The sequence below is a fragment of the Nothoprocta perdicaria genome, unplaced genomic scaffold, assembly GCF_003342845.1.
Source record: "Nothoprocta perdicaria isolate Ctin4 unplaced genomic scaffold, notPer1 scaffold_10, whole genome shotgun sequence".
NCBI lineage: Eukaryota > Metazoa > Chordata > Aves > Tinamiformes > Tinamidae > Nothoprocta > Nothoprocta perdicaria.
This window is the reverse complement of record NW_020454094.1, coordinates 8,669,551-8,682,035: the sequence shown is the minus strand read 5'-3', so window position 1 is coordinate 8,682,035 and position 12,485 is coordinate 8,669,551. Positions and strand designations below refer to the sequence as shown.

At 57.2% G+C, this 12,485-nt stretch overlaps 2 protein-coding genes across 5 annotated transcripts in view; one reads left to right on the top strand and one right to left on the bottom strand.

Annotated features, from left to right (window-relative positions):
- Positions 1 to 1,420: 1,420 nt before the first annotated feature.
- FAM166B (family with sequence similarity 166 member B) lies at positions 1,421 to 4,972 on the top strand. Its single transcript, XM_026039157.1, has 6 exons — positions 1,421 to 1,488; positions 2,577 to 2,806; positions 3,173 to 3,397; positions 3,703 to 3,816; positions 4,041 to 4,250; positions 4,884 to 4,972. The coding sequence occupies exons 1-6, from the start codon at positions 1,421 to 1,423 to the stop codon at positions 4,970 to 4,972; spliced, it is 936 nt and encodes a 311-aa protein (XP_025894942.1).
- Positions 4,973 to 6,846: 1,874 nt separating this feature from the next.
- RUSC2 (RUN and SH3 domain containing 2) overlaps positions 6,847 to 12,485 on the bottom strand; it is a 46,556-nt gene continuing 40,917 nt past the window's right edge. For all 4 annotated transcript variants that reach the window (XM_026039814.1, XM_026039820.1, XM_026039837.1 and 1 more), the window contains 5 exons: positions 11,934 to 12,039; positions 10,814 to 10,860; positions 8,347 to 9,313; positions 7,737 to 7,910; positions 6,847 to 7,394 (listed from right to left, as the gene is read on the bottom strand). In XM_026039814.1, coding sequence (XP_025895599.1) covers positions 7,214 to 7,394; positions 7,737 to 7,910; positions 8,347 to 9,313; positions 10,814 to 10,860; positions 11,934 to 12,039 — 1,475 coding nt within the window. In that variant the 3' untranslated portion in view covers positions 6,847 to 7,213. The remainder of the gene's footprint in view (positions 7,395 to 7,736; positions 7,911 to 8,346; positions 9,314 to 10,813; positions 10,861 to 11,933; positions 12,040 to 12,485) is intronic.

The following is a 12,485-nucleotide window of genomic DNA, read 5'->3' as shown; positions in this document are numbered from 1 at the left end:
AGATAATTAATGCCTGTGTGCAGCTGAAGCAAATGACTCCTGGAGTGAGCTGTGAGGTGAAGGCTACAGCTCAGTGCCAGCCAAACATCACCAGCTCACCCGTTCTCTCCATGTGGCTCCTCTGCTCCCTGCAAACGGGGCTCCTGCCTGCAGCTGGAGCTCTGCGATTGCTCCCATGCACAGCAGTGTGCGATGTGCTCCGCTAAGGGCTGGAGCCTTTCAAATCCTTCTTTAAGGAAGGATTTCTTTAAGGAAGGATTCTTTAAGGGAGCTTTAAGGCTCCCCTGCGCTGCCATCCAAGGACCAGGGTTGCTGATGTGCAGACCGGTGCCTGCGGTGCTGGTGGCTGCTGCTTGGGTTTTCTTGCTTCACTGCTGCTGTGCTGGCTGGCTCCTACCCCGAAGTGAGGGTGTCCCATGGGCTTGGTGACAAGGGGACAGAGGGGCCCTGGACTGCGAAAGCCAATTGTGGGCATTGTGGAAATGCTGCTGCTAAAGCTTGTGTAAAGAAAACACCCTGGGTTTCTTTGTGCATTTGCAGGAACTGAAGTGCAGAGGGAGTCAGCAAAAAGACTAGAAATCTCTGTGTCAGCAGTTGATTTCAGAGCTGAGTCCCAAGCTGGATTGGTTATTACCATCACCCCATCCTGTCCTGTGCATCCCAGACAGAGTATCCGACTGTAGTGTCCTGCCTCAACACGTCCAGGCTGCTGCTGTGAGTGGGGTCACGCTGATGAGGGTCCGGGGAGGTGACTCCTCTGGCATCTGTCCTCTGTTGCCATCCAAGCTCAGCGCTGCCCGCAGCTCTTGCAGGAGTTGATCCAGCAGGATATGAGCCTGTGTTTCTCATCACGCTCCCCCAGTGTTGCAGTGCCTTCAGTAGGTGCCGTGTCAATGTGATACCAGCTTTGTTTTCAGCCGGATGCCTCTGAGTCACTGTGATGTGACAGTGTTACTGTCCTCTGCCAGTCCTGCTTGCTGCTGTGGGGTCGTGATTGATGAGACAACCTCTGCTCTCCCATGACCTGTGCTGGAAAATCACAGGTCTCTCCTCTGATGCTGTTTATCACACCTGGCCCAGCCACACAGAGCCCCTCCAGAGGCAGCTCCATCATCTTGGCCTTGCAGCCACTCCTGAAGGTGCCATCCTGCCCTGAGTGCATCCCCCTGCCAGCATTCCCAGTCTATCCCATCGGATCATGCCTCTCTCCATCCCAGCTCTTGCCCTGCCCCACGTGCATCCTGGTCCTCCCAGACTATTGCCAAGGCTGCATGGCCTTTGTTGGTGCTCAAGAAGCTCCTCCCTTCCCAGTCTCAAGCTCCTGGCACTCGTCCTGCCCTCCGGCTCCCACAGTGATTCCTGACTATCGACACTGCTTTGCTCTGGACCAGGGAGCTGCCAGGGTCCTGCCTTGCAAGCCATGGCCACAGCCTTTGCTTCGAAGAGGAGCCAGGTCCTGGTGACTCCGGAGCCCCACTACATCCCGGGGTGAGCACTGCGGCCCCAGGGGAGCAGGGCTGGGGGGCAGCTGTGCCCCGGTGCAAGGAGCCCCTTTCCTGGCCGGAGGGCTCCACTCCGAGGCCCACAAGGCTCCCGCCGGCTGCCGCTGCCCTTGCCCAGCACCACGGGACGCTGCTCCCGCTTCCAGCCCCACACGCCTCCATGGCCCCGCCAGCTGGTCCCGCCACCGCTGGGCTCCCCGCCCTGGCCCGCCTCTCGGGCACACAGGGTGCCTGTTTCTCCTGATGGAGGGAAGGGAGGGAGACGCCGTCAGCAGCATTCCCGGGCCCCGCGAGCCGGCAGCTCTCAGCGCCGCTGTGTACAGAGGCCTCCATAGCAACCCATACTGCCCATATGCACAGCCAGAGCTGCGGCCGGGAGCGAGGTGGTGCGGGGAGGCTGTGCCCGCTGCCAGGCCCCCCCAGTGCCCCACGGAGCTGCCCCTGCCCACAGGCACTGTGAGCCGGGAGAGGCGCCCCGGCTCCTGGGGACACCCAGGAGCAGCTGGGCAGGTCCCTGCGGCCCGCATGGAAGACAGGCAGGGTTAGAGGTGCTCACAGTGCCTGGCGGGGCTGCTCTGTGCTGCCCAGTGTGGGTCCCACGGCCCGTTAGCTCCAGGTGGGAGAGACCAGCTACATGGGGATGCACCCCGTGGCTTCCAGCTTCTCCCCAAATGGGGAGGTTGGTGCACGGAAGTGAGATGTGGATATCCCCCTGTGCTTGGGAGGATCCTGTGTCCCTGTGCATCTGCATCCCAGCTCTCCCTGCCTGTCCTGCCCCATGTACATCCCCATCTCATCCATCCCTGCTTCTCCTGCATAAATGTACAGCCCCATCCCAGCTCTCTGTGCCTGCCCTGTCCAAATGTGCACCCCCATCCCAGCTCTCCCCGCGTGTCCTTCTCCATATTCCTCCCCATCCCAGCTCTCCCTGCCTGTCCAAGGGTGAGCTGGGCACACCCCCCCGCAGCTGCAGCACAGCAGCTCACATGAGCCTGGCGATGCCACAGTGCCAGGCCTCAGCTCTGCCCCTGCAACTCTCCCAACCTTGGGCCCGCTTTCACTTCGCCGCGGCAGCTACACTGGTTACTGCCCTCGCTACAAGTTCAGCATGGGCAAGACTTACGGGCAGCAGACGTGGCAGCTCCGGAGCAGCTTGGAGGTCCCGCGTCCCAGCCAGCTGGTGCTGCTGCCGACCCGTTGGTCCTGCCGAAGCACTGAGCTCCCAGACCTGCCGGGAGAGCCAGGAGCCTGCGCGGAGGCAGAGGCTCAGCCCCTGAGCTCCATCGTCATCCCTGGGTATACAGGTACGAGGAGGCCGTCGTGGCACCAGGAGATGATCTGTGGCACCCACCTACCTGTAGTAGCACCCCAGCTGCTTGTCCTTGTGAAGCACAGCAGGAACCACGAGATGGTTTCCCAGGGCAGACCCAAAGGTTTGCAGAGAAGATCCCTCAGGACCCTGGTCACTAGCAGACCTTCCTCTCTGAGCTGGCTTGTGTTCTTCTGGCATGTGCCATGCACTCTTGGCACCCTCAAAGCCATGTTCTCACCCCATGCCTTTACCTCCCCCACCTCTGGGTACCACAGCCCTGCCCACTGCCTTGGACAGGCCCCATACCATGCCGGTGTGCTCTTCATTGCTTCCTACATGTCAGATGTTCTGCTCCCAGGATTCATCCCCAGAAGCCAGCACTTCTTTGCCAAGACCTTCTCCGAGATCTACAAGGAGGCCAAGAGCGACTTTGCTAAGCAAAGGCTGAGAGCTGCTGGCACGGAGCAGGCCTGGCTGAAGACGCAGCCGTTGCCGCAGGGCCCTGCACAGGAACGTGATGTGAGACGGGCTGGAGCGCGTGGGTATCTCACCGTGGCTCTAGGGCTGTCCCCCACCTTGCTCCGCACCCCTGGCACACAGCACTTCATGGCCACAGCGAGGAGTGGGCACGTGAGCTGGGGTCAGCAGCCAGCACCCATCCCTCCTGATATCTCCACCTGCGCGTCACAGCGCCCACCTTTCTGCCACCAGGTCCCTGCTGAGGGGGTGCTGAGGGATGCTGAGCCCCCTGTGCCAGCTCAGGCACCTTCCCCAGAACAGGGCCTGCTCCAGGGCACGGCAGCACCAGCGGCTCCCTGCCCAGCCGAGCCTGCCCCCGTGGTAATTCCAGCCCCATGTCCCTGCAGGATCCCTCAGAGGAGCCCTCAGGACCGGGCTGCCACCAGGGCCACCCAGCCCCAGCAGCAGCAGCAGCGGTGGCAGCCCCTGGCCCGCGTGCCTACTCCATGGAGGATGACGACCCCCAGAAATACTTCATCTCAGGTGAGGCTGCAAGGCCTGGGCCGCCGGGGAGGTGGGAAAGGGATGCTGTCCTTCTGGATGGGCTCTGGGTATCCCCTAGGATTGCGTGTTTGGAGGGGGTGCTAGGTGGGCATGGGAAGGGTCCAGGACAACCCCCAGGTGCCCCCTGGGTGGTTTGGGGACACCTGAGGGCTGCTCGCAGCCAGTGCTGGCCTTGTTACGGGACATGTCCTGTCACTCTGCAGGCTTCACGGGCTTCGTGCCCCGTGCCCGGTTCCTGATCGGGAAAAGCTACCCCGTCACCACCAACCGGGCCCTGCTGGAGTTCAGCCAGATGGCCCTGAAGAGAGGTGGCAGGAGCGAGACCAAGGAAGGCAGCACCATCCTCCCACCCCTGGGAAAAACCTACCCCACGGAGACGGGCCTGCTACCTCGCTACGCAGGCTACGTCCCAGGTGAGTGTCCAACAGCAAACGGCCATGGACACACACCTTCCCTCCGGAGAATTTGGTTTCCACCCTAGTAGGCTCCTCTAAATCTAGCTAGAGTGTTCAGGCATGGAAGGACCACAAGGGTCTAGCTGCAACCCCCAAACCAGTCTCTCATGCTCTAACCGTTCAGCTGTGGCCCAGCAGACATGAAGCACCCTCAGCAGCAAACACCCCATCGTTGTAAGCGTGGGCAAAGTTGGCACTAGGTGTGCCTGGTGGCAGCGTACAGGCCGATGGACGCTGCCTCTTGGTGTGCCTGGTAGTAGTGCACAGGCTGATGGACATTGTGCGTCCTGCCACACGCCTGACTCAGCATTCCCTCCAGTAGCAGCTGGAGCTTCTACTGGAGCTAACTGTGTGCAAACAAAAATGAAAGGGTTCCCAGGGCTCATTCCTGCAGGATGCGCAGATCCTGTGCTGTAGCTGGTCTAATTTCAGATGTCCCAGAGCTCTTATGTGTGCGGTGGGTCACAGCCAGCAAGTCTCACAGCCAGGTTGTCCCAGGCTCTGGCTCTCAGCCCCATGGCCCATGCTCAGCACATTCTCCCCACTGCCTCCCATCCAATACTACTCAGGATTTCCTCCTTATTGCCACAGGTTACAAGTTCCAGTTTGGTCATACTTACGGTCACCTTACTCACAACGCCCTGGGACTGAGCACCCTGGAGAAGCAGCTGCCAGACTAATAATCCTGGTAGGACATAGTTTCAACTTCTTCCTAAACCTGCTTGGGTTCCCCCTAAGCGTGCAAAGGGAATAAAAATGAGCAACCCCAAACGACGCTGCCTGATGCGTGATGCAGGATGGAAAGGTGTTTGCAGCCCTTCTTGCTTTACACAGGGCTGTGTCCTGGTGCACTAATGCTTCACCGTGCAGCAGGAACCTCCCTTGAGGGGATGCTGCAGTCTCCAGGGTGGGTCACCCCAGTCCTACCCAGTGAGAGGCAGCACAGTCAGCAGCTCAGGCTGAACCAACAAGTCAAAGCAATTCATTTTCAGCATGAACAAACTATCCCAGATGGTGACAGGTTTATGGTAAAAGATCAGGAGCGGTGCCCCTTTGGGCCAGTTCCCTCTTCCTTGCCCTGAGAGCTGACAGGGTCTCCAGCTCTGTACAGCACCACTGGGCTAACACTGCCAGAGCTGGAAGAAGACAAAAACACACAGGGTTATTCAGGGCAGCAGAGAAAGGAAAGGGGCAGCCACATCCTGATGGGGTCTGTGAAGAGACCACAAGAGTGGGGAAAGAATCTCTGCTTCTGCACTTCAACTGGATAATACAGGGACTGGATCTGTTATCTTGGATGGCTGGGGACCAAAGCCTCCCTCTCACATGGTCTGTGGCGAGCCAAGGACAGCTGGGGGCAATCTGGGTCTCTCCAGGTCTGGTGTTGGCTGTGGTTGGAGACAGGATGAAACCTCCAAAGCGGTGACCCAGCACAGGTCCCCCTCGGTCCCTCCCCAGGGACAGGCTGAAATCACAAGGCTGCATACCAGCTGGGAGCTCAATCAGCACCTTTTTTATTAATATGCATCATAAATAAGAAATAAATAAAGGCGAGACACCTTGTTCTAACTGGGGAATACAAATTAAGTATGGTGCAACGTCCGCTAAGCGATGTACAAGCAGGAGGTAACCTTGCAAGACCAGGGTCCCTTGCCACGGGGAAGCCAGCCCAGGCCTGACACCACGAGCAGCGCCACCCCGGCCAAGGCACCGAATACTGGCACGGCCTTTCACTAACACTGTTCCCCACCAGCGGGCAGCATGGACATGGCAAGGAAGGGGTTGGCTGGCATTGGCTCTGCCAAGGACCCCGGGCCCCCCCAGCAGCCCCTTGTGCTTGTGCACGATTATGGGCCCATTCACCCCCCACCCCMCCCCACAGCGCTGCTGGGCAAGACCCTACGCCATGGGGAACACCATCCCTCCCACCCGCTCTCCCCTGCTCCCTCTGGGAGCACCCTCCCTGCTCTACTTACCGGGAGCACTGCCCCCTTCTCCAAAGAGCATCCCTAGCCCTGTCAGGGACCCCCTCTTCACCCCCTCCCCTCCAAATCCCCTGCTCTCCACTGAGCATCCCAGGACATCCTGGGCACTGGCTCCCTGACCAGCATGGAGGACATGGGGGACACCCATCTCCGCCCAGGACCTACACAATCCCCAACATTCACGCGCCTTCCTCACAGCCCCACACAACGCCTGCCCCAAACACACACACATACCCCTTCCCCCTCCCCGAGCCATGGCCAGGCACAAAGCCCTGCACTGGGGCAGGCCCCCAGGCAGCCACCTAGCCATGCCTGAGCCGTGTGACACGAGCTCTCCATGTGGTACGACACGGGACACGTCATTATTATCGCTTAGGACAGGTTCTAGAGCGGGGGAGCCTACCTTATGGTCCCCTCAATCCGCAGCGCAGCCTGTCACCACGGGAGAGCCTTGCAGAGACCTTGCCAAGACACAGCGCTCCCACCTCTGCAGCTGATGATGCCACATGTGCTGAAGGCTGCAGGCTGCACTGCCACCCCCAGGGAGGGGACAGCCAGCACCCTGCACCCTTCAGCGTGGCGCAGTGCCGGGCAGTCCGGCAGGGACTGCTTGAATTCCTGCTATGTACAAGTTCACGGCCTATGGATGCTGGAGATGGCGTGAGGTGTAGGGGGCTCGGACGGTCCCTGGTGTGGCTGCATGCACGGCGACGCCTGGCAACACGGGATGCAGCTGGCAGGAGGCCCCGCGGGCTGAGGAGGCCTTTGGCAGCTGCACGACGAGGAGCAGGAAGGAACCACCTACGGTTACTGTATTCTGTAATGGCAAGAAGGGTAAGAAACTAGCAAGAAGCTGTGTCTGTTCCTCTGGCAGGCTGGGCTTCCCCCAGAGGAGCCTCAGCAGCTCATGGTACTGTGCTCAGCCTCCCAGCCACGTCAATAGTCCTTGTCCTCTGGGTGGGTGACATACATGACGGGCACCAGTCCCCTCTCGGAGCCGAGGCTGCACTGCAGCCAGTCACCATCCACCTTGGAAATGACCTGCAGGATGTCCCCTTTGCTGAAGCTCAGCTGTCCTGCCTCGGTGGCAATGTGGTGGCACAGAGCTTTCACTTCGCTGCAGGCAGAGGGAGGGAAGAAAGGGTTAGCCAGGGACAGGGCACTCCCCCCATTGCAGCCCAGAGCCTCTGCAGTGACAGAGCAGCAAGCAAAGCCATCCTTCTGCCTCCTCCCCATCAGACCCAGCAGACCAGGGCTGCTTTGTCCCAGGGCCTACAAAGCCCTCCCCTTGCCCCCTGGTCTGCAGGTTGCAGAGTTGGGGTGGACAGGAGCAAACTGCTGAACTGTCCCATGTCCAGGAGTGCAAAAGAGACCAGACACATCTCAACACGCAAAGCAGCACCAATCCCAACGCACTGCATCCCTGGTCCCTGCAGGATGGCCACGTGGCACCGCTCACCAGGGAGGGTTGGAAGGCAGCCCCTGAGGTGGCTGCTGCTCAGGTGTCGTTTCTGGTGGCTCTGTCCGTTGGGGCTCCGGCTCAGGGGCTGCTTCTCGCCACATACTTGCCCCGACCGTCTGCGCCACCAGCTGGAACACAGACCTGTCCAAGCTCAGCCAGCCAGAGGGCAACCTGTGAGAGGGAGACAGAAACAGGCAGTGGCAGGGAACTGTGCCCACAGAAAGGGGCCAGCTGCTCCACGGTAAGCTCATGCCCTGAGTGCACACCCCAGCTACACCGGGCAACTTCATACCTCCCGTTCATGTGCAGTGTCTGCTTTTGGGAGGGATAAGGTGATGATGGGGATGGAGCACCCCTGCAAAAGGCCTCTTTCCACCTCGCCCCAGAGTGGGGCTTAGGAGTGTAGGCAGCGGTCAAGGTCATGAAGAGTTGGAGAGACAAAGGGTGAGAGCAGGGAGCAGTGGTGTAGGTGGAATGAAAGCACGCAGGGCTGATGTACTGCTGCAGTGCAGCAAGGGACAAGGCTGTGGCCTGACTCCCACCTGCACTGCAGCAATCCCAGGTTAACTAGCCCTCCTTGGCCCCAAGCCTTTCATGTCTCCCTTACCTGTTGGGCTGTCTAGGCTCCTTTTGCACCTTCCTGGACCCAAACAAGTATCCCCACTTGATGGGCTGGCTGCCTTCCGATGCACTGGTGCTGCTCTCCTCCTGAGGGGCTGCTGCCCCCAGTCTTTGCTGAGTCCCGGCCTCCTTCTCCTTGCTGCGCTTCAGCTCTGTGAGCACCGAATCTGGAGGGCTGCCCATCCAGAAGGGCCAGCCTCGTTCCTTGGCCTCTTCACTGGCTGGTGCTTGCTGGGGCTTCTCTGGGGGCTCCACCCCAGCCTCGGGGCTTGGCCTGCTGGCAGCCTTGGGCCTCTCCTCCAAGGTGCCCTCAGCGATGGGGCAGGCCTCCGCACCCTCCACCACCCCTTCACGGGGCGGGGGGGCCTTGTGAGTCTCAGCTGACCTGGGCACAGCACTCGAGGCCTTCTTCTTCTTTTCATAGCGAACCAGCTTGGAGCCTTCGGCTGAGCCCTCAATGTAAACCTGGGAGCTCTGCATGAGCTGGTACCACCAGCCCGCCTGCTTGTCTTTCTTGCCCTCCCAGCTGCTGTCTCGCTCCGTCCTCCTCTCTTCCTCCCTGTCGCCATCTCCGCAGGAGGCTCCCACCCCCTTGACTCTCTCGCTTGCCACTTGGTCGGGGCTGTGGCCTGGTGACAGCTCTGTGGCAGCTGCTTTGCGCGCCGCGGGGGCAGTGCTGCAGCCGTCGGGATGCTCACTGCTGCCCCGCGTCCGCATCAGCTGCAGGGTGGAGTGTGCCGAAAGCAGCAGGTCCTGTTTCACACGCAGCAGCTCCTTTTGCTGCTGCTGCTCTTTGCCCATCTGCATCAGGTGGTGCTCAAAGAGGAGGTCGAGGTTGAAGGGCAGCAGAGAGAGAGGCTGGAGCAGTAGCAGAAGCTCCTCGAAAAGGGGCTGACACACACTGTGTGACAGGCACAAGAAGCCCACTGGCTGGTAGTGTGCCAGGATGATATCTGCAGGACAGGAGGCAGAGATTAGATCAGAGGCCCTCACCACTTTTGCACATTGCCAGGCTACCACAAAGCTGCTGAAACTATGGAGAAACCAGCCTGAACACCAGCCTCTGGTCACAGCTGTGGTTGCAGCATGAGCACTGCAGCACTCATCAAGGAACATCAAATTTTCTGCGAGCAGACCAAGGGGCCAGGTGCTGCTTCCAGTTCTGCTTGCAGCCTGAACTCTGATGGGATCTGCCTGTCAGATTAACCACCAGGAAAACCTCTATCACAAATGCCATGGGCATGGGTGCGAATAAAGAACATCAAAAAGGGCTGACATATGTTAAGATTCTCTTGTTACACCTCCCAGATATGAATAGGGAGCTGCACAACCAAACCAATACCAGTTCCCAACAGTAGGAAAATGTCAGGAACTGACTGGGTTGAATTGTGGGTCCTAACAGAAAATTAATTACATCTTCCCACCTGAAGTATTCATTTTGCACCTTATTTGGCCATATCTGTACTACCATCAACTACCTCTCCACCACAGAATTGAACAGGGTTTGTGGTCATTTGGCCCCAATGGGATAACGAACTTGCACCACAGACACGACTTGCACCTTGTCTCCTACTCCTCTGCTCAACCTTCAGTCTCCAGAGACCCTTACCTATTGCTCTCCCTTTCCACTCTTAATTTTGCCTCAAAAAAAGACTGAACAAAAGGATCTGTAAGGGTTCCTCTCTGCTTCAGAAAAACAGAGTGGTGTCTCTTGCCCCTTTTTTGATTACAAAGTCATGTCTGCTCCCCTGGCTCTTCCAGAGAGAAGTGCTGCCTCTTACTTTCAGCTGGCAATGTGAGCAGCCCCTAAGCCTGCCAGAAGACATCAGGCTGGGCTCTTCTTTGCAGTTCAAGGGGCTCTAGACTTGAGCCTTCAATACTCACAGTGCATCAAAGCACGTTAAGGGTGTCTCTGACTCACTACGCACTTAGCAATTAACTCATGCTGCTTCTAGATTCAGGCAGCTTGGTCAGAGCTGATGGGTGTCTGCACACTTTAGATGCATTTCTAGTTAAAAAAAACAGCAAAAAAACAACAACAAAAACCACACAACTGGTAAAATCTGTTCTTTGTTCCTCTGTTCCTTTCCATTCCCATGCTTGAAGACTGGCAAGGTCTGTACACAGGCACCAGATCCCACGAGGGCGGACTGGACGTCTGCATTGGAGGTGGTACTGGGTGGCTACTGGCTGCAACTAAGAAGGACATAGTTGACCAGACTCAAGTCCATGGACCTGCATGAGGCCACAGCTTCCACCTCCCTCCCTGTAGCTGAATAGCCCTCCAACCACCTGTACACAGGAGTTGGGCACAGTCTATTCCTTCAGCTCAGAGCAGAGGAGAACAATATGGAAACACCAGGGGAAAAAAAGGAGCCCTAGAGCTTAGATCTGAGCTCACGTCATGCAGAATAGGGTGTCCACTCCAGCCCACACAGGACTCAGGCTCTTACCTTCATGGTTGTAGAGGTGGTTGAACCAGAACTCCAAGGACCGAATGCTGCAGGAAGGAAAAATAAGCAAGTAAGCAGCAGAAAAAATCCCGTCATCCTCTTCATCCTTGCTGTTCTACAAGAAGCGTGGCTGGAAAAGGGCATTTACATAACACAGCCCTGTGAACCAGGAGCCTCAAGACCCAGGAAAAGACAGTGGCTTACACTGATCAGCATGCTTTGACCACAGCCACCTAATACGTCAAAAAGCCATCCCTGCCTTTCTGCTTTAAAAAGAGGCATTGTGCAATGGGCCCTAGACACATTTCCAGCAAGTTTCCTCATCATTTAGTGTCTTTGTCCTTGGCGGAACTTAGCTTTGCTGAGGGGGGCTTGTATGGAAAAGATAAATTATCTACGAACATGAAACCACTGCTTCAGGTTTGGCCTGCAAAATGCTGGCACTCAGTGTCTACAGAGAAGAGCTGGGCCACCCTTCAGATGGTGAGCAGAGCATAACTGGCTTGGGGGGTTGCCCAAGATTTGGGAATCTTGGCAACCCCATTGCCAGTGTCAGCTCCTGCTGACCACTGGAGCGGAGCAAGGAAATAGTATCCTAATATCACTCAACCCAACAGGGAACATCACTGTCAACTTGCTGTTTAGCACTGAGTATGTCCACTTCTCTCCAGACTGAAAGGATCAGCCCTGACCCTTGACCAGGGAAATTTCTGTTTCAGTCTCACATACTGGGATTCACTGCAACCCTGGGAACCAGCAATACAAGGATTTTTGTGAGTAATTTAAATTGTACACATCATCTCCACACCTACATGAAACCAGACAAAAAGATCTCTCCCATCTAATGCTTTGGGGCTAAAACAAGTTGAGAGTGTTTTTCAGTGGTCTGCAGCCAGCCCCTCTCAGTCCTGTCCTGGTGCAGGGAGGGTAGGTTTTGATCCCTGTAGAGTTCCCTCAGACTCAGGGCCTCTTCATTCTTCCACACACAGTTGGGGATCCATTTCCAATTCTTTTCAAATATTTTCCCTGGCAATTGCACTTGTGTGGGAGTGAGGTGTAATGCTTACTGCCAGCCTTATCAGCCTTGGAGAATGACTTGCAGTCATAGGAGTCTCCTTACTTGAGAAGGCCAAAGATGAACGCATTGAATCTCATGGTGTGGTTGGTCAGCTCCGTGTACTGGCTGATCTTGCTGTAGAGGCTGTGGAGCAGCTTGGTGGAGGGGCCTATGGACATAAGCGCAATGTTGGGATTAGTTTTGATCAGTAAAGTCGAAATGGAACCACAGGAAGAAGCATTCAGGGAAAGGGAGAAAGGGAGAAAGGGGTTGGGTGCCCCTGCTGCCTCATGCATTCCCCGCTGCTGATGAGCAGGGCAAATTCACCCTATTCCAACAGCTGGACTCCACAAGGGAGATGCATCACAGTCTGTCACAGAGTGTCACTTCAAAACACTGAGACATTTCAGTGCATGCAGCCACCCCATGGACGTGTCTCACACTCCAGAGAGGACCACAACTCTTGGCTCAGAATCAGCAAGTACGCAGAACTGTGCTGTGTGTAGTTATAATTTGGAGTGCCACTTTTTTGACCACTTTGCACCCTTGCCCCTACAGTAAAGTTTCCCCAGTAACTCCTCAAGTTCAGCACAGCAGCGCTGAGGAGCAATGGGA

Excerpts from the sequence above, each read along its gene's own strand:
- FAM166B (XM_026039157.1), top strand. The coding sequence starts at position 1,421 with ATGGCCACAGCCTTTGCTTCGAAGAGGAGCCAGGTCCTGGTGACTCCG. Across the intron at positions 1,489-2,576 it reads GAGCCCCACTACATCCCGGG|CTACACTGGTTACTGCCCTC; the intron begins GTGAGCACTGCG and ends TCGCCGCGGCAG. Across the intron at positions 4,251-4,883 it reads CTACGCAGGCTACGTCCCAG|GTTACAAGTTCCAGTTTGGT; the intron begins GTGAGTGTCCAA and ends TTATTGCCACAG.